Below are 26,316 nucleotides of genomic sequence, written 5' to 3'. Positions count from 1 at the left end.
GCTGGTGCTAGCCCCTCACCGGTGCCGGAATCGGTGAGGGGTTCGCGCTGATTTTTTACATGTGAACCTCCCGCGGATTCTCCGTTCGTGCCGGCCGTTAGCTGCAGGAACGGAGAATCTAGCCCGGGGAGAATTTGCAAACTCCAATCAGACAGTCAACCGAGACTGGAAATGAACCCAGGCCCTGGTGCTGTGAGGCAGCAGTGCTAGCCCGTGCCGCCCTATAACTGTGTATGATCTGTCACACTGTTCATATCTCTGTGTAGACTCACTGTACATAGCACACTGGAACAGTATAATACAACAAACTGTATCAGTATATATCCTTACTATACATAATAAATCAGATACTGTATTATCGTACCAAAAAAATTAAACATAAAATTATTGCATTTAATAAGTTTAATACTATATCGACTATTATACTTCAGAACATAAATTCTTTATGTGACACATGCAACTCCTGTCTGTTGCTTATGTTATCATATGATAGAAGCCAATTATATAATAAGCAATGGGGCTCCGTTGTTGCGTGGCCCGGTTTGGGGATTTGCATTCCGAGGTTCTTTGTGACACTGCATAGTGGAGAATTCCATGGGCCCCTGCCACTGTTTCTGCCACTGAGGGTGCTGGGGCTGTCTGTAAAACCTTATGGATGGTCTTGTTGTCCGCCCCTAATCATATGTCAGATATGTTACCGTTGGGGCGGGCGGGCAGGGGGTGGGACGATGAAACAGTTACATGAAGAGAAGGTTGTGGGTGTTAATCCTGGGAGGATAGCCTGCTCGGGCCTCGGGCAGGAAAGTAGGGGGCGGAGCGCTTGCTGCAGAGAAAATTCTCATGCTCGCCTCCAAGCATCGATGCATGAGGGGCAACGTCACAGACTGAGAGAAGGCGGGTGAGAAGCGTCTCAGAAACCATCTTCCGCAGTCTGGACTGGCCAATTCTAAGGCCAGAGGTGGCGTCGGATGTTTTTGCAATCGGAAGGCGAGATGATACTCCAGAGAGGATCTAGATTCAGAACTACTGCTTGACGGATGGGTCACCGTGCGGTCCAAGGAACGTCACCTTGAATCCATATTCCGAATGGTGGAACCACGTCAGCATCGTATGTCCTCCTGGCGTACGCTGGCATTTCCAGGCGCTCTCGGCCGCAAGCCCGACGGACATCTCAGCATAACCAAGGGACAGTAGTCAAAGTTGTGCCCCAGATCCCACCCTCCGCCGAAGAGGTGATCGCCAGGTGCATGTCACCCGCACCTTTCGCAGAGGTCCTGCGGCCCTCCTTCACCCCATCGTTCTCCCTTGGGGATGCCTTGGCGTTTACCTGTCTGACGATAAAGAGAAAATATTTCTGATAGTGGGAGACTATCACTCCCGTCGGACAGAAGCGCCAAAGCTGCCCGGCATCACCTCTGAATCCCTTACAGGCTGGTTGATGAAAACGTTCTCCGCATGTGGCTTTCCGGATATCGGCATCTCCAGTAATGGGTCCCAATTCACCCGTGGGTGCATCCAATCTTTCACAGCGATGCATGGCTTCATGCATGCCAAAAGCTGCCCCGAAAAGCCCGCAGTTTAACGGAGAAGCTGAACAAGGAGCATTCACTACAGACCCAGGCTGAAAAAGAATGCCGACTTTGAGCTGGCCCTGCTTTGCTATTGTTCAGCACCATGGCAGAACGGGGATTGCTCATTGCAAGTGTCTCAGGGGTCACAGACCCAACTTTCCTGCCCTACACCTTGCTGCCAAGCGTCATGGTGGATGACCACCATCGGGGGAAAAAGAAGGAAGAAGCCGACCATCCAGGGAGGGGGTTGAGGGGAGGGTTGGGGGGGTCACAGGGGGAGGAGGGGGGGGTGGTGGATGATCGCTTGGGGGGTTGGAAAGGTCTCAGTGGGGGCCTTTTTCCGGCACTGGAGGCCAGTCCTCCTAGTTAAACATCCGGAGCTGATAGCCGCCGCCACCTCGTCCCAGGCAGCATTGGCTGCCTTGTGGCTGACCCTCCGGGACCCTCGAGGGGACAGGATATCTCTCCTGGTCTCCACTGTGTCCAGCAGTCTCGCCAGGTCAGCTTCACCAAATCTTGGGGCCCGTCTTCTCAGCACCATTGTTGCGGACTGACTGGAACTGGCTGAGCAAGTGCTGCTTGAATTTGTTAGCAGGGGGCTGGCGAGTGCGGTGCTGGCGAATCAGCTGGTGAACCTTCATTCGAGGCGGGAAGTCTGTGGAACCTCATTAAGTGGACCAAATAATGTTGAATAGCATTGCCGGCCTCACTGGTCCAAGCACCAGGAAGCTTGCGGCAGTTCCCGCTCGCTACCACACTTCCGGAGAATTGTGCCCCGAGCCTCTGACCTGCTCTTGTAGCCACAGTATTTATATGGCTAATCCAGTTCAGTTTCTGGTCAATGGTATGTTGGATATGGGATTCGCTGATGGTAATGCCATGAATGTCAAGGAGAGACATGTGATAACATGACCAATTATGAGCTGTAAATATAAGAGGGGATCGTCCACGTGTTGTGTTATTTGCAGAAGCCACTGTTTCTCGGTGTCTCTGTAATTCAGAATAGCCAGCATCAGAGAACAGATCAGTAGTCCATCAACCTGTACCTGGGTTCCAATTTGGGGAAGCTGGAAGTAAGCCACCAGGGAAACTAAAATTCGCTAAACACAGAGAGCCCCGTCATGCACTTAGACTTGAGCTTTCTGTCACTACACAGACACCCATCGACATCCACACACACTGCACCTCATCACAGCACATGGGGCAGCACAACAGCATAGTGGTTAGCACAATTGCTTCACAGCTCCAGGGTCCCACGTTCGATTCCCGGCTTGGGTCACTGTCTGTGCGGAGTCTGCACGTTCTCCCCGTGTGTGCGTGGGTTTCCTCCGGGTGCTCCGGTTTCCTCCCACAGTCCAAAGATGTGCAGGTTAGGTGGATTGGCCACGATAAATTGCACTTAGTGACCAAAATTGCCCTTGGTGTTGGGTGGGGTTGCTGGGTTATGGGGATAGGGTAGAGGTGTGGGCTTGGGTAGGGTGCTCTTTCCAAGAGCCGTTGCAGACTCGATGGGCCGAATTGCCACCTTCTGCACTGTAAATTCTATGATTCTATGATCACACCACACATTCACCCCCACACACACACACTCACCCCCACACACTCACCCGCTCTCAAACACACACACTCACCCCCACACACTCACCCGTTCTCAAACACGCACACCCACTCTCAAACACACACACCTACTCATACACACCCACTCTCAAACACACGCTCACTCTCAAACACACTCACCCATTCTCAAACACACACATACTCACCCACTCTCTCAGACACGCACTCGCCCACTCTTTCTCACACACACCCTCTCTCACACACACTCACACACCCTCTCACACACACTCACACACCCTCTCACAAACACACTCACCCACTCTCTCACACTCACCCACTCTCTCTCACACTCACACACCCTCTCTCACACACACTCACACACCCTCTCACAAACACACTCACCCACTCTCTCACACTCACCCACTCTCTCACACTCACCCACTCTCTCTCACACTCACACACCCTCTCACACTCACACACCCTCTCTCACACTCACACACCCTCTCTCACACTCACACACCCTCTCTCACACTCACACACCCTCTCTCACACTCACCCACTCTCTCACACATACGCTCACACTCACCCACTCTCTGACACACACGCTCACACTCACCCACTCTCTCTCACACACACATGCTCACACTCACCCATTCTCTCTCTCATACAAGCTCACACTCACCCACTCTCTCTCACACACACATTCTCAAACACGCATTCACTCACCCACTCTCTCAAACACACATTCTCTCACAAACACATTCACTCATACACACCGCTCCACGCTTACACTCACGCACACCCACACACTGAAAAAAAGCACACTCTCACACACCCACCCACACTCTCGCGCACCCACAAAACCACCTCAATACTCCACACATACACGCACACACAATAACATACTCACCACTGCACACTCCACACTAAGATGCACCCCACACTCAGGCACACCCATACCACCACCATCCTCAGTCTCACCGACTCAGAGGCCAGTGCGCACTCTCCCATGTGCATCATTGAAAATGCTTCGATAGACTCAAGGGTGGAGACCCATCAACTCAGGAGCCGGTGTTCCACTGGCGTGCCTGCTCCTTTGGGGGGAGGGGGGGGGGGGGCAATTGATGTTCACTGTGGTTGATTGGTTACGCCTGGGTGCTGACTAAGACTCAAGTAAATAAACCACCGTAGAAGCTACGAGAGCTTAATTAGAGTGCAAACATCTTGAACTATGTCTAAAACTCTGTGAATAAAGTTCCTGTACACTCAGAAACTAGTTTCATCTCTGCTATACTCTGAGGAAAATAAAACATAAAAAACACAACCCCGACATTGAGCTGTGGGGCTAAGATGAATAATGCCTCGGATGTCTCTGATTTTGACACAGTCGGGAAACCCCAGGTTTGACCACGCCTGCCCCGGGCAGAGTTTGGATCAGGGTGCTGGCTGGTTTCGGTGTTCAGTCCAACCGTCAGGCCTGAACTCTTCCCTCTGCGCACCCCGTGCTCCCGCATAATAAGAGTGAATAACACGCACGAACAGACTCAAAAACCGCTTCTTCCCCGCTGTTACCAGTCTCTTGCCTGATCTGATCTCTTCACACATCTTCTCTACTCAGTAGTACTGCACTCCGTATGCTCTCCCGATGCCTGTGGCTATGTATTTACATTGTGTATTTATGTATTTCCTATGTGTTTTTTCCATGTATGGAACGATCATGCAGAACAATACTTTTCACTGTGCCTCGGTACACATGACACTTAAAACAAATCCAAATCCCCCAGGGACAGTCAGCCTCACACCACGATCCCCAGACACCAGAAATTGGCAGCATTGAAAGAATTCTCTGCGGAGACAATTGAAGGGACTTACCCTCTCCCCAGGATCGCCCATGGGTCCGGGGGGTCCTGATGGACCCGGGGGGCCAGTCGGACCCTGTCAACAGGACCAAAAGGTAAAAGAAACCAGTCAAGTTAATAGAAATAGGCAGGCTCCGAAACCCCAGTGCTCAGCACTGGGCAACAAACAAGAATCATCAGCATTCCCTTGTCCGTGGGAGTGAGGGTGTAGGTAACATGGAGAAGGAGAGACACACACACACACACACACACACACACACACACACACGGTACAGAAAAAGATGGGATGACAGGGAGGGAAAGGTTGAAGTAGAGGGAAGAGAGAGGCTGGACAATAAGTGACAGAGGAAGAAGATGGATTATACATTGTGTACACGACACATGAAGTGGACATTCAGCCCATCCAGTCAGTGTTTATGTTGCACTCGAGCTTCCTCCCATCTCTCCTCATCTACATTGATCGTTGTAATCCACTATTCCTTGACACCTCATGCCGTGTCTCATTTCCCCTCACATAATGTTCACTTCAGCTATTCCCTGTGGTGGTCTTTGGGAAAACAAGTTTCTTCTGAATTCCCGACTGGATTTCTCAGTGACTATCTAATATTGATAGTCTTGAGTTCCCAACAAGAGGAAACAGTCACTTTGTATTCAGAGCCTTTCATCATTTCCCTCTTTCTTTTCCCCTTCCCTCTCTCCATCCTTCACTCTCCCTCTCTCTCTCCTCTCCCTCTCTCTTGCTCCTTTCACCCTCTCTTTGCTCCACACTCCCGCCCTCTTTCACTTCCAGCCTCCCTCCCTCTTGTTCCCCTCTCCCTCTATTGCTTTCCCCACCCATCCTTTCTTTCATTCCTTCCATTCTTCCCCTCTCTCACTCCTTCCAACCTCCCTCTCTCCAACCCTCTATCTCTTTCCACCCATTCTCTCTCCTCCATCCTCCCATTCTCTTCTTTACCCTCCCTCCATCATTCTCCTCTCTTCTCTCCCTCCATCATTCTCCTTTCTCCCCCTCTCTCTCCTCCCACTCTTGCTCTCCATCCTCCAGGCACCCACTCGCTCTCTCCTCCCCTCTGTCATTCCATTCTCCGCACTCTCTCTCCCTCAACCTGCTCTCTTTCCATAAGACCATAAGACCACAAGACGTAGTAGCAGACTTAGGCCACTCGGCCCATCGAGTCTGCTCTGCCATTCAATCATGGCTGATATTTTTCACATCCTCATTCTCCTCCCTTCTCCCCATAACCCCTGATCCCGTTATTAATCAGGAACCTATCTATCTCTGTCTGGGAGATACTCAGTTATTTGGCCTCCACAGCCTTCTGCGGCAAAGAGTTCCACAGATTCGCCACCCTCTGGCTGAAGAAATCCTCATCTCTGTTTTAAAGGATTGTCCCTTCAGTTTGAGATTGTGTCCTCTGCTTCTAGTTTTTCCTACAAGTGGAAACATCCTCTCCACGCCCACTCTATCCAGGCCTCGCAGTGTCCTGTAAATTTCAATATGAGCCCCCCTCTTCCTTCTAAATTCCAACGGGTACAGACCCAGAGTCCTCAACCGTTCCTCATGCGACAAGTTCTTCATTCCAGGGATCATTCTTGTGAACCTCCTCTGGACCCTTTCCAAGGCCAGCACATCCTTCCTTAGATCCGGGGCCCAAAACTGCTCACAATACTCCAAATGGGGTCTGACCAGAGCCTTATACAGCCTCAGAAGTACATCCCTGGTCTTGTATTCTAGACCTCTCGACATGAATGCTAACATTGCATTTGCCTTCGTAACTGCCGACTGAACCTGCACATTAACCTTAAGAGAATCGTAAACAAGGACTCCCAAGTTCCTTTGTGCTTCTGATTTCCTAAGCATCTCCCCATTTAGAAAATAGTCATTGCCTCCATTCCTCCTTCCAGAGTGCATAACCTCACACTTTTCCACATTGTATTCCATCTGCCACTTCATTGCTCACTCTCCTAGCCTGTCCAATTCTTTCTGCAGCCCCCCTGTTATCTCAATACTACCTGTCCCTCTACAGATCTTTGTATCATCTGCAAACTTAGCAACAGTGCCTTCGGTTCATTCTTCCAGATCATTAATGTATATTGTGCAAAGTTGTGGTCCCAGCACCGACCCCTGAGGTTCACCACTAGTCACTGGCTGCCATCCTGAAACAGAGCCCTTTATCCCCACTCTCTGCCTTCTGCCAGTCAGCCAATCCTCTATCCATGCCAGGATCTTAATATGGCTCTTAACTTATTTAACAGTCTCCTATGCGGTACCTTGTCAAAGGCCTTCTGGGAATCTAAATAAATCACGTCCACTGGTTATCTTTTGTCTAACTTCCTTGTTACTTCCTCAAAGAACTCGAACAGATTTGTCAGACATGACCTCCCCTTGACGAAGCTGTGCTGACTCAGTCCTATTTTACCATGCATTTCCAAGTACTCCGTGATTTCATCTTTAATAACAGACTCTAAAATCGTACCAATGACTGAAGTAAGGCTAACCGGCCTATCATTTCCCATCTTTTACCTCCCTCCCTTCTTAAACAGCGGTGTTACAATAGCCACTTTCCAGTCCTCTGGAACCCTTCCTGCCTCCAGTGATTCCTGAAATATCACCACCAATGCCCCCACGATCTCCTGAGCTATTTCTTTTAGAACCCTGGGGTGTAGTCCATCCGGTCGAGGTGAGTTATCCACCATCAGACCTTTCAGTTTCCCCAGAACCTTCTCTTTCGTGGGTCACTGCACTCACCTCTGCCTCCTGATTCTCCTGGAACTCTAGCAACCCACTGATGTCTTCCACTGTGAAGGCTATGTAATGTAACTATTCAGTTCCACTGCCATTTGTTTGTTTCTCTTCCTCTACCTCTTTCTCCACCCATCTCTCCTCCTTGCTCCCTCAGTCTCTGCTCCCTCTGTCTCTTTAATTAACAATAGAGGACTGATTCATGTTGAAGGTGATAAAAAAATCCTTCCCCATTGCAGAGGCAACATCACAGGTAGCAACTCATGAAAGGATACACATCAGAGCACTGGAACAATGGGAGATAAAGTTTGCGGACAAGATGAAGAGAGCGTTTCAGGTACTGCGCAACTCCTGAACCAAATTCAGTCACTTACCGTGCGACCTTCTGGACCAGGGGGACCTTCAACTAGCATTCCCTGTGAATTAACAGAGAGAGTGTCAGATACAGGAGTGTGAGGGGAAACCGAGTAAATATATAGAGAGAGAGTAAGATACAGGAATGTGAGGGGAAACCCAGTAAATATATAGAGAGAGAGTCAGATACAGGAGTGTGAGGGGAAACCCAGTAAATATATAGAGAGAGTGTCAGATACAGGAGTGTGAGGGAAACCCAGTAAATATATAGAGAGAGCATCAGATACAGGAGTGTGAGGGAAACCCAGTAAATATATAGAGAGTGTCAGATACAGGAGTGTGAGGGAAAACCGAGTAAATATATAGAGAGAGTGTCAGATACAGGAGTGTGAGGGGAAACCCAGTAAATATATAGAGAGAGTGTCAGATACAGGAGTGTGAGAGGAAACCCAGTAAATATATAGAGAGAGTGTCAGATACAGGAGAGTGAGGGGAAACCCAGTAAAATATAGAGAGAGTGTCAGATACAAGAGTGCGAGGGAAAACCGAGTAAATATAGAGAGCGAGTGTCAGATACAGGCGTGTAACGGAAACCCAGTAAAATATAGAGAGTGTCAGATACAGGAGTGTGAGGGAAAACCGAGTAAATATAGAGAGAGAGTGTCAGATACAGGAGTGTGAGGGGAAACCCAGTAAAATATAGAGAGAGTGTCAGATACAGGAGTGCGAGGGAAAACCGAGTAAATATATAGAGAGAGTGTCAGATACAGGAGTGTGAGGGGAAACCCAGTAAAATATAGAGAGAGTGTCAGATACAGGAGTGCGAGGGGAAACCCAGTAAATATATAGAGAGAATGTCAGAAACAGGAGTGTGAGGGGAAACCCAGTAAATATATAGAGAGAATGTCAGAAACAGGAGTGTGAGGGAAAACCCAGTAAATATATAGAGTGAGTGTCAGATACAGGAGTGTGAGGGGAAACCCAGTAAATATATAGAGAGAGTGTCAGATACAGGAGTGTGAGGGGAAACCCAGTAAATATATAGAGAGAATGTCAGAAACAGGAGTGTGAGGATAAACCCGGTAAATATATAGAGTGTCAGATACAGGAGTGTGAGGGAAAACCCAGTAAATATATAGAGTGAGTGTCAGATACAGGAGTGTGAGGGGAAACCCAGTAAATATATAGAGAGAGTGTCAGATACAGGAGTGAGAGGGGAAACCCAGTAAATATATAGAGAGAGTGTCAGATACAGGAGTGTGAGGGAAACCCAGTAAATATATAGAGAGAATGTCAGATACAGGAGTGTGAGGGAAACCCAGTAAATATATAGAGAGTGTCAGATACAGGAGCGTGAGGGTAAACCCAGTAAATATATAGAGAGAGTGTCAGATACAGGAGTGTGAGGGGAAACCCAGTAATTATATAGAGAGAGTGTCAGATACAGGAGTGTGAGGGAAAACCAAGTAAATATATAGAGAGAGTGTCAGATACAGGAGTGTGAGGGGAAACGCAGTAAATATATAGAGAGAGTGTCAGATACAGGAGTGTGAGGGAAAACCGAGTAAATATATAGAGAGAGAGTCAGATACAGGAGTGTGAGGGAAAACCCAGTAAATATATAGAGAGTGTCAGATACAGGAGTGTGAGGGGAAACCCAGTAAATATATAGAGAGAGTGTCAGATACAGGAGTGTGAGGGAAAACCGAGTAAGTATATAGAGAGAGTGTCAGATACAGGAGTGTGACGGAAAACCGAGTAAATATATAGAGAGAGTGTCAGATACAGGAGTGTGAGGGGAAACCCAGTAAATATATAGAGTGAGTGTCAGATACAGGAGTGTGAGGGAAAACCGAGTAAATATACAGAGAGAGTGTCAGATACAGGAGTGTGAGGGAAAACCAGTAAAATATAGAGAGTCTCAGACACAGGAGTGCGAGGGTAAACCCAGTAAATATATAGAGTGTCAGATACAGGAGTGTGAGGGAAACCCGGTAAATATATAGAGAGAGTGTCAGATACAGGAGTGTGAGGGGAAACGTGGTAAATATATTGAGAGAGTGTCAGATACAGGAGTGCGAGGGGAAACACGGTAAACATATATAGAGAGAGTGTCAGATACAGGAGTGTGAGGAGAAACACGGTGAATATATAGAAAGTGTCAGATACAGGAGTGTGAGGGTAAACCCAGTAAATATATAGAGTGTCAGATACAGGAGTGTGAGGGGAAACCCAGTGAATATATAGAAAGTGTCAGATACAGGAGTGTGAGGGGAAACACAGTAAATAAACAGAGAGAGTGTCAGATACAGGAGTGTGAGGGGAAACCCGGGAAATATATAGAGAGTCAGATACAGGAGTGTGAGGGGAAACCCAGTAAATATATAGAGAGAGTGTCAGATACAGGAGTGTGAGGGGAAACCCAGTGAATATATAGAGAGTGTCACATACAGGAGTGTGAGGGGAAACACAGTAAATAAATAGAGAGTGTCAGATACAGGAGTGTGAGGAGAAACCCGGGAAATATATAGAGAGTCAGATACAGGAGTCTGAGGGGAAACCCAGTAAATATATAGAGAGAGTGTCAGATACAGGAGTGTGAGGGAAAACCAGTAAAATATAGAGAGACTCAGACACAGGAGTGCGAGGGGAAACCCAGTAAATATATAGAGAAAGTGTCAGATAGAGGAGTGTGAGGGGAAACGTGGTAAATATATAGAGAGAGTGTCAGATACAGGAGTGTGAGGGGAAACCCAGTAAATATATAGAGAGAGTGTCAGATACAGGAGTGTGAGGGGAAACCCAGTGAATATATAGAGAGTGTCACATACAGGAGTGTGAGGGGAAACACAGTAAATAAATAGAGAGTGTCAGATACAGGAGTGTGAGGAGAAACCCGGGAAATATATAGAGAGTCAGATACAGGAGTCTGAGGGGAAACCCAGTAAATATATAGAGAGAGTGTCAGATACAGGAGTGTGAGGGAAAACCAGTAAAATATAGAGAGACTCAGACACAGGAGTGCGAGGGTAAACCCAGTAAATATATAGAGTGTCAGATACAGGAGTGTGAGGGGAAACACAGTAAATATATAGAGAGTGTCAGATACAGGAGTGTGAGGGGAAACGTGGTAAATATATAGAGAGAGTGTCAGATACAGGAGTGTGAGGGGAAACGTGGTAAATATATAGAGAGAGTGTCAGATACAGGAGTGTGAGGGGAAACACGGTAAATATATAGAGAGAGTGTCAGATACAGGAGTGTGAGGGTAAACCCAGTAAATATATAGAGTGTCAGATACAGGAGTGTGAGGGGAAACAGAGTAAATATATAGAGAGTGTCAGATACAGGAGTGTGAGGGAAAACCCAGTAAATATATAGAGAGACTGCCAGATACAGGAGTGTGAGGGAAAACCCAGTAAATATATAGAGTGTGTGTCAGACACAGGAGTGTGAGGGAAAACCCGGTAAATATAGAGAGAGAGAGTCAGATACAGGAGTGTGAGGGGAAACCCAGTGAATATATAGAGAGAGTGTCAGACACAGGAGTGTGAGGAGAAACCCGGTAAATATATAGAGAGTGTCAGATACAGGAGTGTGAGGGGAAACACAGTAAATATATAGAGAGTGTCAGATACAGGAGTGTGAGGGGAAACGTGGTAAATATATAGAGAGAGTGTCAGATACAGGAATGTGAGGGGAAACGTGGTAAATATATAGAGAGAGTGTCAGATACAGGAATGTGAGGGAAACCCAGTAAATATATAGAGAGAGTGTCAGATACAGGAGTGTGAGGGGAAACCCAGTAAATATATAGAGAGAGTGTCAGATACAGGAGTGTGAGGGGAAACCCGGTAAATATAGAGAGAGAGAGTCAGATACAGGAGTGTGAGGGGAAACCCAGTGAATATATAGAGAGAGTGTCAGACACAGGAGTGTGAGGAGAAACCCGGTAAATATATAGAGAGTGTCAGATACAGGAGTGTGAGGGGAAACACAGTAAATATATAGAGAGTGTCAGATACAGGAGTGTGAGGGAAACCCAGTAAATATATAGAGAGAGTGTCAGATACAGGAGTGTGAGGGAAAACCCAGTAAATATATGGAGAGAGGGGCAGATTCAGGAGTGTGAGGGAAAACCCAGTAAATATATAGAGAGAGTGTCAGATACAGGAGTGTGACGGAAAACCGAGTAAATATATAGAGAGAGTGTCAGATACAGGAGTGTGAGGGGAAACCCAGTAAATATATAGAGTGAGTGTCAGATACAGGAGTGTGAGGGAAAACCGAGTAAATATACAGAGAGAGTGTCAGATACAGGAGTGTGAGGGAAAACCAGTAAAATATAGAGAGTCTCAGACACAGGAGTGCGAGGGTAAACCCAGTAAATATATAGAGTGTCAGATACAGGAGTGTGAGGGAAACCCGGTAAATATATAGAGAGAGTGTCAGATACAGGAGTGTGAGGGGAAACGTGGTAAATATATTGAGAGAGTGTCAGATACAGGAGTGCGAGGGGAAACACGGTAAACATATATAGAGAGAGTGTCAGATACAGGAGTGTGAGGAGAAACACGGTGAATATATAGAAAGTGTCAGATACAGGAGTGTGAGGGTAAACCCAGTAAATATATAGAGTGTCAGATACAGGAGTGTGAGGGGAAACCCAGTGAATATATAGAAAGTGTCAGATACAGGAGTGTGAGGGGAAACACAGTAAATAAATAGAGAGAGTGTCAGATACAGGAGTGTGAGGGGAAACCCGGGAAATATATAGAGAGTCAGATACAGGAGTGTGAGGGGAAACCCAGTAAATATATAGAGAGAGTGTCAGATACAGGAGTGTGAGGGGAAACCCACTGAATATATAGAGAGTGTCACATACAGGAGTGTGAGGGGAAACACAGTAAATAAATAGAGAGTGTCAGATACAGGAGTGTGAGGAGAAACCCGGGAAATATATAGAGAGTCAGATACAGGAGTCTGAGGGGAAACCCAGTAAATATATAGAGAGAGTGTCAGATACAGGAGTGTGAGGGAAAACCAGTAAAATATAGAGAGACTCAGACACAGGAGTGCGAGGGGAAACCCAGTAAATATATAGAGAAAGTGTCAGATAGAGGAGTGTGAGGGGAAACGTGGTAAATATATAGAGAGAGTGTCAGATACAGGAGTGTGAGGGGAAACCCAGTAAATATATAGAGAGAGTGTCAGATACAGGAGTGTGAGGGGAAACCCAGTGAATATATAGAGAGTGTCACATACAGGAGTGTGAGGGGAAACACAGTAAATAAATAGAGAGTGTCAGATACAGGAGTGTGAGGAGAAACCCGGGAAATATATAGAGAGTCAGATACAGGAGTCTGAGGGGAAACCCAGTAAATATATAGAGAGAGTGTCAGATACAGGAGTGTGAGGGTAAACGTGGTAAATATATAGAGAGAGTGTCAGATACAGGAGTGTGAGGGGAAACGTGGTAAATATATAGAGAGAGTGTCAGATACAGGAGTGTGAGGGGAAACACGGTAAATATATAGAGAGAGTGTCAGATACAGGAGTGTGAGGGTAAACCCAGTAAATATATAGAGTGTCAGATACAGGAGTGTGAGGGGAAACAGAGTAAATATATAGAGAGTGTCAGATACAGGAGTGTGAGGGAAAACCCAGTAAATATATAGAGAGACTGCCAGATACAGGAGTGTGAGGGAAAACCCAGTAAATATATAGAGTGTGTGTCAGACACAGGAGTGTGAGGGAAAACCCGGTAAATATAGAGAGAGAGAGTCAGATACAGGAGTGTGAGGGGAAACCCAGTGAATATATAGAGAGAGTGTCAGACACAGGAGTGTGAGGAGAAACCCGGTAAATATATAGAGAGTGTCAGATACAGGAGTGTGAGGGGAAACACAGTAAATATATAGAGAGTGTCAGATACAGGAGTGTGAGGGGAAACGTGGTAAATATATAGAGAGAGTGTCAGATACAGGAATGTGAGGGGAAACGTGGTAAATATATAGAGAGAGTGTCAGATACAGGAATGTGAGGGAAACCCAGTAAATATATAGAGAGAGTGTCAGATACAGGAGTGTGAGGGGAAACCCAGTAAATATATAGAGAGAGTGTCAGATACAGGAGTGTGAGGGGAAACCCGGTAAATATAGAGAGAGAGAGTCAGATACAGGAGTGTGAGGGGAAACCCAGTGAATATATAGAGAGAGTGTCAGACACAGGAGTGTGAGGAGAAACCCGGTAAATATATAGAGAGTGTCAGATACAGGAGTGTGAGGGGAAACACAGTAAATATATAGAGAGTGTCAGATACAGGAGTGTGAGGGGAAACGTGGTAAATATATAGAGAGAGTGTCAGATACAGGAATGTGAGGGAAACCCAGTAAATATATAGAGAGAGTGTCAGACACAGGAGTATGATGAGAAACCCGGTAAATATAGAGAGAGTGTCAGATACAGGAGTGTGAGGGGAAACACAGTAAATATATAGAGAGTGTCAGATACAGGAATGTGAGGGGAAACGTGGTAAATATATAGAGAGAGTGTCAGATACAGGAATGTGAGGGGAAACGTGGTAAATATATATAGAGAGTGTCAGATACAGGAGTGTGAGGGGAAACGTGGTAAATATATAGAGAGAGTGTCAGATACAGGAGTGTGAGGGTAAACGTAGTAAATATATAGAGAGAGTGTCAGATACACGAGTGTGAGGGGAAACGTAGTAAATATATAGAGACTGTCAGATACAGGAGTGTGAAGGGAAACGTAGTAAATATATAAAGAGAGTGTCAGATACACGAGTGTGAGGGGAAACGTAGTAAATATATAGAGAGTGTCAGATACAGGAGTGTGAGGGAAACCCAGTAAATATATAGAGAGAGTGTCAGATACAGGAGTGTGAGGGAAAACCCAGTAAATATATGGAGAGAGGGGCAGATTCAGGAGTGTGAGGGAAAACCCAGTAAATATATAGAGAGAGTGTCAGATACAGGAGTTTGAGGGAAACCCAGAAAATAGAAAGAGAGTGTCAGATACAGGAGTGTGAGGGAAACCCAGTAAATGAGTAGAGAGAGTGTCAGATACAGGAGTGCGAGGGGAAACCCAGTAAATATATAGAGAGTGTCAGATACAGGAGTGTGAGGGAAACCCAGAAAATATATAGAGAGAGTGTCAGATACAGGAGTGTGAGGGAAACCCAGTAAATGTATAGAGAGTGTCAGATACAGGATTGTGAGGGGAAACCCAGTAAATATACAGAGAGAGTGTCAGATACAGGAGTGTGAGGGGAAACCCAGTAAATATATAGAGAGAGTGTCAGATACAGGAGTGTGAGGGGAAACCCAGTAAATATATAGAGAGAGTGTCAGATACAGGAGTGTGAGGGGAAACCCAGTAAATATATAGAGAGAGTGTCAGATACAGGAGTGTGAGGGAAACCCAGAAAATATATAGAGAGAGTGTCAGATACAGGAGTGTGAGGGAAACCCAGTAAATGTATAGAGAGTGTCAGATACAGGATTGTGAGGGGAAACCCAGTAAATATTTAGAGAGAATGTCAGATACAGGAGTGTGAGGGGAAACCCAGTAAATATATAGAGAGAGTGTCAGATACAGGAGTGTGAGGGGAAACCCAGTAAATATGTAGAGAGAGTGTCAGATACAGGAGTGTGAGGGGAAACACGGTAAATATATAGAGAGACTGCCAGATACAGGAGTGTGAGGGTAAACCCAGTAAATATATAGAGTGTCAGATACAGGAGTGTGAGGGGAAACACGGTAAATATATAGAGAGTGTCAGATACAGGAGTGTGAGGGGAAACGTGGTAAATATATAGAGAGAGTGTCAGATACAGGAGTGTGAGGGTAAACCCAGTAAATATATAGAGTGTCAGATACAGGAGTGTGAGGGGAAACCCAGTAAATATGTAGAGAGAGTGTCAGATACAGGAGTGTGAGGGAAACCCAGTAAATATATATAGAGAGAGAGTCAGATACAGGTGTGTGAGGAGAAACCCGGTAAATATATAGAGGGAGTGTCAGATACAGGAGTGTGAGGGAAAACCCAGTAAATATATAGAGAGAGTGTCAGATACAGGAGTGTGAGACGAAACACGGTAAATATATAGGGAGAGAGTCAGATACAGGAGTGTGAGGAGAAACCCGGTAAATATATAGAGAGTGTCAGATACAGGAGTGTGAGGCGAAACACGGTAAATATATAGAGAGAGTGTCAGATACAGGAGTGTGAGGGGAAACGTAGTAAATATATAGAGAGAGTGTCAGATACAATAGTGTGAGGGGAAACCCAGTAAATATATCGAGAGAGTCAGATACTGTAGTGTGAGGGGAACCCGGTAAATATATAGAGAGAGTGTCAGATACATGAGTGTGAGGGGAAACCCAGTAAATATATAGAGAGAGTGTCAGATACAGGAGTGTGAGGGGAAACGCGGTAAATATAGAGAGAGAGCGTCCGATACAGGAGTGTGAGGGGAAACCCAGTAAATATATAGAGAGTGTGTCAGATACAGGAGAGTGAGGGAAAACCCAGTAAATATATACAGAGTGTGTCAGATACAGCAGTGTGAGGGATACCCGGTAAATATATAGAGAGAGTGTCAGATACAGGAGTGTGAGGGAAACCCAGAAAATATATAGAGAGAGAGTCAGATACAGGAGTGTGAGGGGAAACCCAGTAAATATATAGAGAAAGTGTCAGATACAGGAGTGTGAGGGTAACCCGGTAAATATATAGAGAGTCAGATACAGGAGTGTGAGGGGAAAAGCAGTAAATATATAGAGAGAATGTCAGACATAGGAGTGTGAGGAAAACCCAGTAATATATAGAGAGCGTGTCAGATACACGAGTGTGAGGGAAAAACCAGTAAATATATAGAGAGAGTGTCAGATACAGGAGTGTGAGGGAAACCCAGAAAATATATAGAGAGAGTGTCAGATACAGGAGTGTGAGGGGAAACCCAGTAAATATATAGAGAGTGTCAGATACAGGTGTGTGAGGGGAAACCCAGTAAATATGTAGAGAGAGTGTCAGATACAGGAGTGTGAGGGAAACCCAGTAAATATATATAGAGAGAGAGTCAGATACAGGTGTGTGAGGAGAAACCCGGTAAATATATAGAGAGAGTGTCAGATACAGGAGTGTGAGGCGAAACACGGTAAATATATAGAGAGAGAGTCAGATACAGGAGTGTGAGGAGAAACCCGGTAAATATATAGAGAGTGTCAGATACAGGAGTGTGAGGCGAAACACGGTAAATATATAGAGAGAGTGTCAGATACAGGAGTGTGAGGGGAAACGTATTAAATATATAGAGAGAGTGTCAGATACAATAGTGTGAGGGGAAACCCAGTAAATATATCGAGAGAGTCAGATACTGTAGTGTGAGGGGAACCCGGTAAATATATAGAGAGAGTGTCAGATACAGGAGTGTGAGGGGAAACCCAGTAAATATATAGAGAGAGTGTCAGATACAGGAGTGTGAGGGGAAACGCGGTAAATATAGAGAGAGAGCGTCAGATACAGGAGTGTGAGGGGAAACCCAGTAAATATATAGAGTGTCAGATACAGGAGAGTGAGGGAAACCCGGTAAATATATAGAGAGAGTGTCAGATACGGGAGTGTGAGGGAAACCCGGTAAATATATAGAGAGAGTGTCAGATACGGGAGTTTGAGGGAAAGCCAGTAAATATATAGAGAGAGTGCCAGATACTGGAGTGTGAGGGAAACCCGGTAAATATATAGAGAGAGTGTCAGATACGGGAGTGTGAGGGAAAGCCAGTAAATATATCGATAGAGTGTCAGACACAGGAGTGTGAGGGAAAACCCAGTAAGTATATAGAGAGAGTGTCAGATGCAGGAGTGTGAGGGGAAACCCAGTAAATATATAGAGAGAGTGTCAGATACAGGTGTGCGAGGGAAACCCAGCAAATATATAGAGACAGTGTCAGATACAGGAGTGCGAGGGGAAACCCAGTAAATATATAGAGAGAGGGTCAGATACAGGAGAGTGAGGGAAAACCCAGGAAATATATAGAGAGAGTCAGATACAGGAGTGTGAGGGAAACCCAGCAAATATATAGAGAGTGTCAGATACAGGAGTGAGGGGAAACCCAGTAAATATATCGAGAGAGTCAGATACTGTAGTGTGAGGGGAACCCGGTAAATATATAGAGAGAGTGTCAGATACAGGAGTGTGAGGGGAAACCCAGTAAATATATAGAGAGAGTGTCAGATACAGGAGTGTGAGGGGAAACGCGGTAAATATAGAGAGAGAGCGTCAGATACAGGAGTGTGAGGGGAAACCCAGTAAATATATAGAGTGTCAGATACAGGAGAGTGAGGGAAACCCGGTAAATATATAGAGAGAGTGTCAGATACGGGAGTGTGAGGGAAACCCGGTAAATATATAGAGAGAGTGTCAGATACGGGAGTTTGAGGGAAAGCCAGTAAATATATAGAGAGAGTGCCAGATACTGGAGTGTGAGGGAAACCCGGTAAATATATAGAGAGAGTGTCAGATACGGGAGTGTGAGGGAAAGCCAGTAAATATATCGATAGAGTGTCAGACACAGGAGTGTGAGGGAAAACCCAGTAAGTATATAGAGAGAGTGTCAGATGCAGGAGTGTGAGGGGAAACCCAGTAAATATATAGAGAGAGTGTCAGATACAGGTGTGCGAGGGAAACCCAGCAAATATATAGAGACAGTGTCAGATACAGGAGTGCGAGGGGAAACCCAGTAAATATATAGAGAGAGGGTCAGATACAGGAGAGTGAGGGAAAACCCAGGAAATATATAGAGAGAGTCAGATACAGGAGTGTGAGGGAAACCCAGCAAATATATAGAGAGTGTCAGATACAGGAGTGAGGGGAAACCCAGTAAATATATAGAGAGAGTGTCAGATACAGGTGTGTGAGGGAAACCCGGTAAATATATAGAGAGTCAGATACAGGAGTGTGAGGGGAAACCCAGTAAATATATAGAGACAGTGTCAGATACAGGAGTGTGAGGGAAACCCAGTAAATATATAGAGAGAGTGTCAGATACAGGAGTGTGAGGGAAACCCGGTAAATATATAGAGAGAGTGTCAGATACAGGAGTGTGAGGGAAAACCCAGTAAATATATAGAGAGAGTGTCAGATACAGGAGTGTGAGGGAAACCCGGTAAATATATAGAGAGTGTGTCAGACACAGGAGTGTGTGGGAAATCCAGTAAATATAAAGAGAGAGTGTCAGACACAGGAGTGTGAGGAGAAACCCGGTAAATATATAGAGAGTGTCAGATACAGGAGTGTGAGGGGAAACACAGTAAATATATAGAGAGTGTCAGATACAGGAGTGTGAGGGGAAACGTGGTAAATATATAGAGAGAGTGTCAGATACAGGAATGTGAGGGGAAACGTGGTAAATATATAGAGAGAGTGTCAGATACAGGAATGTGAGGGAAACCCAGTAAATATATAGAGAGAGTGTCAGATACAGGAGTGTGAGGGGAAACCCAGTAAATATATAGAGAGAGTGTCAGATACAGGAGTGTGAGGGGAAACCCGGTAAATATAGAGAGAGAGAGTCAGATACAGGAGTGTGAGGGGAAACCCAGTGAATATATAGAGAGAGTGTCAGACACAGGAGTGTGAGGAGAAACCCGGTAAATATATAGAGAGTGTCAGATACAGGAGTGTGAGGGGAAACACAGTAAATATATAGAGAGTGTCAGATACAGGAGTGTGAGGGGAAACGTGGTAAATATATAGAGAGAGTGTCAGATACAGGAATGTGAGGGAAACCCAGTAAATATATAGAGAGAGTGTCAGACACAGGAGTATGAGGAGAAACCCGGTAAATATATAGAGAGTGTCAGATACAGGAGTGTGAGGGGAAACACAGTAAATATATAGAGAGTGTCAGATACAGGAATGTGAGGGGAAACGTGGTAAATATATAGAGAGAGTGTCAGATACAGGAATGTGAGGGGAAACGTGGTAAATATATATAGAGAGTGTCAGATACAGGAGTGTGAGGGGAAACGTGGTAAATATATAGAGAGAGTGTCAGATACAGGAGTGTGAGGGTAAACGTAGTAAATATATAGAGAGAGTGTCAGATACACGAGTGTGAGGGGAAACGTAGTAAATATATAGAGACTGTCAGATACAGGAGTGTGAGGGGAAACGTAGTAAATATATAAAGAGAGTGTCAGATACACGAGTGTGAGGGGAAACGTAGTAAATATATAGAGAGTGTCAGATACAGGAGTGTGAGGGAAACCCAGTAAATATATAGAGAGAGTGTCAGATACAGGAGTGTGAGGGAAAACCCAGTAAATATATGGAGAGAGGGGCAGATTCAGGAGTGTGAGGGAAAACCCAGTAAATATATAGAGAGAGTGTCAGATACAGGAGTTTGAGGGAAACCCAGTAAATAGAAAGAGAGTGTCAGATACAGGAGTGTGAGGGAAACCCAGTAAATGAGTAGAGAGAGTGTCAGATACAGGAGTGCGAGGGGAAACCCAGTAAATATATAGAGAGTGTCAGATACAGGAGTGTGAGGGAAACCCAGTAAATATATAGAGAGAGTGTCAGATACAGGAGTGTGAGGGAAACCCAGTAAATGTATAGAGAGTGTCAGATACAGGATTGTGAGGGGAAACCCAGTAAATATACAGAGAGAGTGTCAGATACAGGAGTGTGAGGGGAAACCCAGTAAATATATAGAGAGAGTGTCAGATACAGGAGTGTGAGGGGAAACCCAGTAAATATATAGAGAGAGTGTCAGATACAGGAGTGTGAGGGGAAACCCAGTAAATATATAGAGAGAGTGTCAGATACAGGAGTGTGAGGGAAACCCAGAAAATATATAGAGAGAGTGTCAGATACAGGAGTGTGAGGGAAACCCAGTAAATGTATAGAGAGTGTCAGATACAGGATTGTGAGGGGAAACCCAGTAAATATTTAGAGAGAATGTCAGATACAGGAGTGTGAGGGGAAACCCAGTAAATATATAGAGAGAGTGTCAGATACAGGAGTGTGAGGGGAAACCCAGTAAATATGTAGAGAGAGTGTCAGATACAGGAGTGTGAGGGGAAACACGGTAAATATATAGAGAGACTGCCAGATACAGGAGTGTGAGGGTAAACCCAGTAAATATATAGAGTGTCAGATACAGGAGTGTGAGGGGAAACACGGTAAATATATAGAGAGTGTCAGATACAGGAGTGTGAGGGGAAACGTGGTAAATATATAGAGAGAGTGTCAGATACAGGAGTGTGAGGGTAAAACCAGTAAATATATAGAGTGTCAGATACAGGAGTGTGAGGGGAAACCCAGTAAATATGTAGAGAGAGTGTCAGATACAGGAGTGTGAGGGAAACCCAGTAAATATATATAGAGAGAGAGTCAGATACAGGTGTGTGAGGAGAAACCCGGTAAATATATAGAGGGAGTGTCAGATACAGGAGTGTGAGGGAAAACCCAGTAAATATATAGAGAGAGTGTCAGATACAGGAGTGTGAGACGAAACACGGTAAATATATAGGGAGAGAGTCAGATACAGGAGTGTGAGGAGAAACCCGGTAAATATATAGAGAGTGTCAGATACAGGAGTGTGAGGCGAAACACGGTAAATATATAGAGAGAGTGTCAGATACAGGAGTGTGAGGGGAAACGTAGTAAATATATAGAGAGAGTGTCAGATACAATAGTGTGAGGGGAAACCCAGTAAATATATCGAGAGAGTCAGATACTGTAGTGTGAGGGGAACCCGGTAAATATATAGAGAGAGTGTCAGATACATGAGTGTGAGGGGAAACCCAGTAAATATATAGAGAGAGTGTCAGATACAGGAGTGTGAGGGGAAACGCGGTAAATATAGAGAGAGAGCGTCCGATACAGGAGTGTGAGGGGAAACCCAGTAAATATATAGAGAGTGTGTCAGATACAGGAGAGTGAGGGAAAACCCAGTAAATATATACAGAGTGTGTCAGATACAGCAGTGTGAGGGATACCCGGTAAATATATAGAGAGAGTGTCAGATACAGGAGTGTGAGGGAAACCCAGAAAATATATAGAGAGAGAGTCAGATACAGGAGTGTGAGGGGAAACCCAGTAAATATATAGAGAAAGTGTCAGATACAGGAGTGTGAGGGTAACCCGGTAAATATATAGAGAGTCAGATACAGGAGTGTGAGGGGAAAAGCAGTAAATATATAGAGAGAATGTCAGACATAGGAGTGTGAGGAAAACCCAGTAATATATAGAGAGCGTGTCAGATACACGAGTGTGAGGGAAAAACCAGTAAATATATAGAGAGAGTGTCAGATACAGGAGTGTGAGGGAAACCCAGAAAATATATAGAGAGAGTGTCAGATACAGGAGTGTGAGGGGAAACCCAGTAAATATATAGAGAGTGTCAGATACAGGTGTGTGAGGGGAAACCCAGTAAATATGTAGAGAGAGTGTCAGATACAGGAGTGTGAGGGAAACCCAGTAAATATATATAGAGAGAGAGTCAGATACAGGTGTGTGAGGAGAAACCCGGTAAATATATAGAGAGAGTGTCAGATACAGGAGTGTGAGGCGAAACACGGTAAATATATAGAGAGAGAGTCAGATACAGGAGTGTGAGGAGAAACCCGGTAAATATATAGAGAGTGTCAGATACAGGAGTGTGAGGCGAAACACGGTAAATATATAGAGAGAGTGTCAGATACAGGAGTGTGAGGGGAAACGTATTAAATATATAGAGAGAGTGTCAGATACAATAGTGTGAGGGGAAACCCAGTAAATATATCGAGAGAGTCAGATACTGTAGTGTGAGGGGAACCCGGTAAATATATAGAGAGAGTGTCAGATACAGGAGTGTGAGGGGAAACCCAGTAAATATATAGAGAGAGTGTCAGATACAGGAGTGTGAGGGGAAACGCGGTAAATATAGAGAGAGAGCGTCAGATACAGGAGTGTGAGGGGAAACCCAGTAAATATATAGAGTGTCAGATACAGGAGAGTGAGGGAAACCCGGTAAATATATAGAGAGAGTGTCAGATACGGGAGTGTGAGGGAAACCCGGTAAATATATAGAGAGAGTGTCAGATACGGGAGTTTGAGGGAAAGCCAGTAAATATATAGAGAGAGTGCCAGATACTGGAGTGTGAGGGAAACCCGGTAAATATATAGAGAGAGTGTCAGATACGGGAGTGTGAGGGAAAGCCAGTAAATATATCGATAGAGTGTCAGACACAGGAGTGTGAGGGAAAACCCAGTAAGTATATAGAGAGAGTGTCAGATGCAGGAGTGTGAGGGGAAACCCAGTAAATATATAGAGAGAGTGTCAGATACAGGTGTGCGAGGGAAACCCAGCAAATATATAGAGACAGTGTCAGATACAGGAGTGCGAGGGGAAACCCAGTAAATATATAGAGAGAGGGTCAGATACAGGAGAGTGAGGGAAAACCCAGGAAATATATAGAGAGAGTCAGATACAGGAGTGTGAGGGAAACCCAGCAAATATATAGAGAGTGTCAGATACAGGAGTGAGGGGAAACCCAGTAAATATATAGAGAGAGTGTCAGATACAGGTGTGTGAGGGAAACCCGGTAAATATATAGAGAGTCAGATACAGGAGTGTGAGGGGAAACCCAGTAAATATATAGAGACAGTGTCAGATACAGGAGTGTGAGGGAAACCCAGTAAATATATAGAGAGAGTGTCAGATACAGGAGTGTGAGGGAAACCCGGTAAATATATAGAGAGAGTGTCAGATACAGGAGTGTGAGGGAAAACCCAGTAAATATATAGAGAGAGTGTCAGATACAGGAGTGTGAGGGAAACCCGGTAAATATATAGAGAGTGTGTCAGACACAGGAGTGTGTGGGAAATCCAGTAAATATAAAGAGAGAGTGTCAGACACAGGAGTGTGAGGAGAAACCCGGTAAATATATAGAGAGTGTCAGATACAGGAGTGTGAGGGGAAACACAGTAAATATATAGAGAGTGTCAGATACAGGAGTGTGAGGGGAAACGTGGTAAATATATAGAGAGAGTGTCAGATACAGGAATGTGAGGGGAAACGTGGTAAATATATAGAGAGAGTGTCAGATACAGGAATGTGAGGGAAACCCAGTAAATATATAGAGAGAGTGTCAGATACAGGAGTGTGAGGGGAAACCCAGTAAATATATAGAGAGAGTGTCAGATACAGGAGTGTGAGGGGAAACCCGGTAAATATAGAGAGAGAGAGTCAGATACAGGAGTGTGAGGGGAAACCCAGTGAATATATAGAGAGAGTGTCAGACACAGGAGTGTGAGGAGAAACCCGGTAAATATATAGAGAGTGTCAGATACAGGAGTGTGAGGGGAAACACAGTAAATATATAGAGAGTGTCAGATACAGGAGTGTGAGGGGAAACGTGGTAAATATATAGAGAGAGTGTCAGATACAGGAATGTGAGGGAAACCCAGTAAATATATAGAGAGAGTGTCAGACACAGGAGTATGAGGAGAAACCCGGTAAATATATAGAGAGTGTCAGATACAGGAGTGTGAGGGGAAACACAGTAAATATATAGAGAGTGTCAGATACAGGAATGTGAGGGGAAACGTGGTAAATATATAGAGAGAGTGTCAGATACAGGAATGTGAGGGGAAACGTGGTAAATATATATAGAGAGTGTCAGATACAGGAGTGTGAGGGGAAACGTGGTAAATATTTGGAGAGAGTGTCAGATACAGGAGTGTGAGGGTAAACGTAGTAAATATATAGAGAGAGTGTCAGATACACGAGTGTGAGGGGAAACGTAGTAAATATATAGAGACTGTCAGATACAGGAGTGTGAGGGGAAACGTAGTAAATATATAAAGAGAGTGTCAGATACACGAGTGTGAGGGGAAACGTAGTAAATATATAGAGAGTGTCAGATACAGGAGTGTGAGGGAAACCCAGTAAATATATAGAGAGAGTGTCAGATACAGGAGTGTGAGGGAAAACCCAGTAAATATATGGAGAGAGGGGCAGATTCAGGAGTGTGAGGGAAAACCCAGTAAATATATAGAGAGAGTGTCAGATACAGGAGTTTGAGGGAAACCCAGTAAATAGAAAGAGAGTGTCAGATACAGGAGTGTGAGGGAAACCCAGTAAATGAGTAGAGAGAGTGTCAGATACAGGAGTGCGAGGGGAAACCCAGTAAATATATAGAGAGTGTCAGATACAGGAGTGTGAGGGAAACCCAGTAAATATATAGAGAGAGTGTCAGATACAGGAGTGTGAGGGAAACCCAGTAAATGTATAGAGAGTGTCAGATACAGGATTGTGAGGGGAAACCTAGTAAATATACAGAGAGAGTGTCAGATACAGGAGTGTGAGGGGAAACCCAGTAAATATATAGAGAGAGTGTCAGATACAGGAGTGTGAGGGGAAACCCAGTAAATATATAGAGAGAGTGTCAGATACAGGAGTGTGAGGGGAAACCCAGTAAATATATAGAGAGAGTGTCAGATACAGGAGTGTGAGGGAAACCCAGAAAATATATAGAGAGAGTGTCAGATACAGGAGTGTGAGGGAAACCCAGTAAATGTATAGAGAGTGTCAGATACAGGATTGTGAGGGGAAACCCAGTAAATATTTAGAGAGAATGTCAGATACAGGAGTGTGAGGGGAAACCCAGTAAATATATAGAGAGAGTGTCAGATACAGGAGTGTGAGGGGAAACCCAGTAAATATGTAGAGAGAGTGTCAGATACAGGAGTGTGAGGGGAAACACGGTAAATATATAGAGAGACTGCCAGATACAGGAGTGTGAGGGTAAACCCAGTAAATATATAGAGTGTCAGATACAGGAGTGTGAGGGGAAACACGGTAAATATATAGAGAGTGTCAGATACAGGAGTGTGAGGGGAAACGTGGTAAATATATAGAGACAGTGTCAGATACAGGAGTGTGAGGGTAAAACCAGTAAATATATAGAGTGTCAGATACAGGAGTGTGAGGGGAAACCCAGTAAATATGTAGAGAGAGTGTCAGATACAGGAGTGTGAGGGAAACCCAGTAAATATATATAGAGAGAGAGTCAGATACAGGTGTGTGAGGAGAAACCCGGTAAATATATAGAGGGAGTGTCAGATACAGGAGTGTGAGGGAAAACCCAGTAAATATATAGAGAGAGTGTCAGATACAGGAGTGTGAGACGAAACACGGTAAATATATAGGGAGA

At 44.9% G+C, this 26,316-nt stretch overlaps 1 protein-coding gene across 7 annotated transcripts in view; it reads right to left on the bottom strand.

Moving 5' to 3' along the window:
- The window catches only part of LOC140390254 (collagen alpha-1(V) chain-like), a 409,209-nt gene that overhangs the window by 242,825 nt on the left and 140,068 nt on the right, over nt 1–26,316 (bottom strand). For all 7 annotated transcript variants that reach the window (XM_072475252.1, XM_072475254.1, XM_072475255.1 and 4 more), the window contains 2 exons: nt 8,105–8,146; nt 5,001–5,063 (listed from right to left, as the gene is read on the bottom strand). In XM_072475252.1, coding sequence (XP_072331353.1) covers nt 5,001–5,063; nt 8,105–8,146 — 105 coding nt within the window. The remainder of the gene's footprint in view (nt 1–5,000; nt 5,064–8,104; nt 8,147–26,316) is intronic.

Source organism: Scyliorhinus torazame, chromosome 14 (genome assembly GCF_047496885.1).
Source record: "Scyliorhinus torazame isolate Kashiwa2021f chromosome 14, sScyTor2.1, whole genome shotgun sequence".
NCBI classification, from domain to species: domain Eukaryota; kingdom Metazoa; phylum Chordata; class Chondrichthyes; order Carcharhiniformes; family Scyliorhinidae; genus Scyliorhinus; species Scyliorhinus torazame.
Note: the sequence above shows the minus strand (reverse complement) of the source record. Positions and strands in the feature narration are given on the sequence as shown.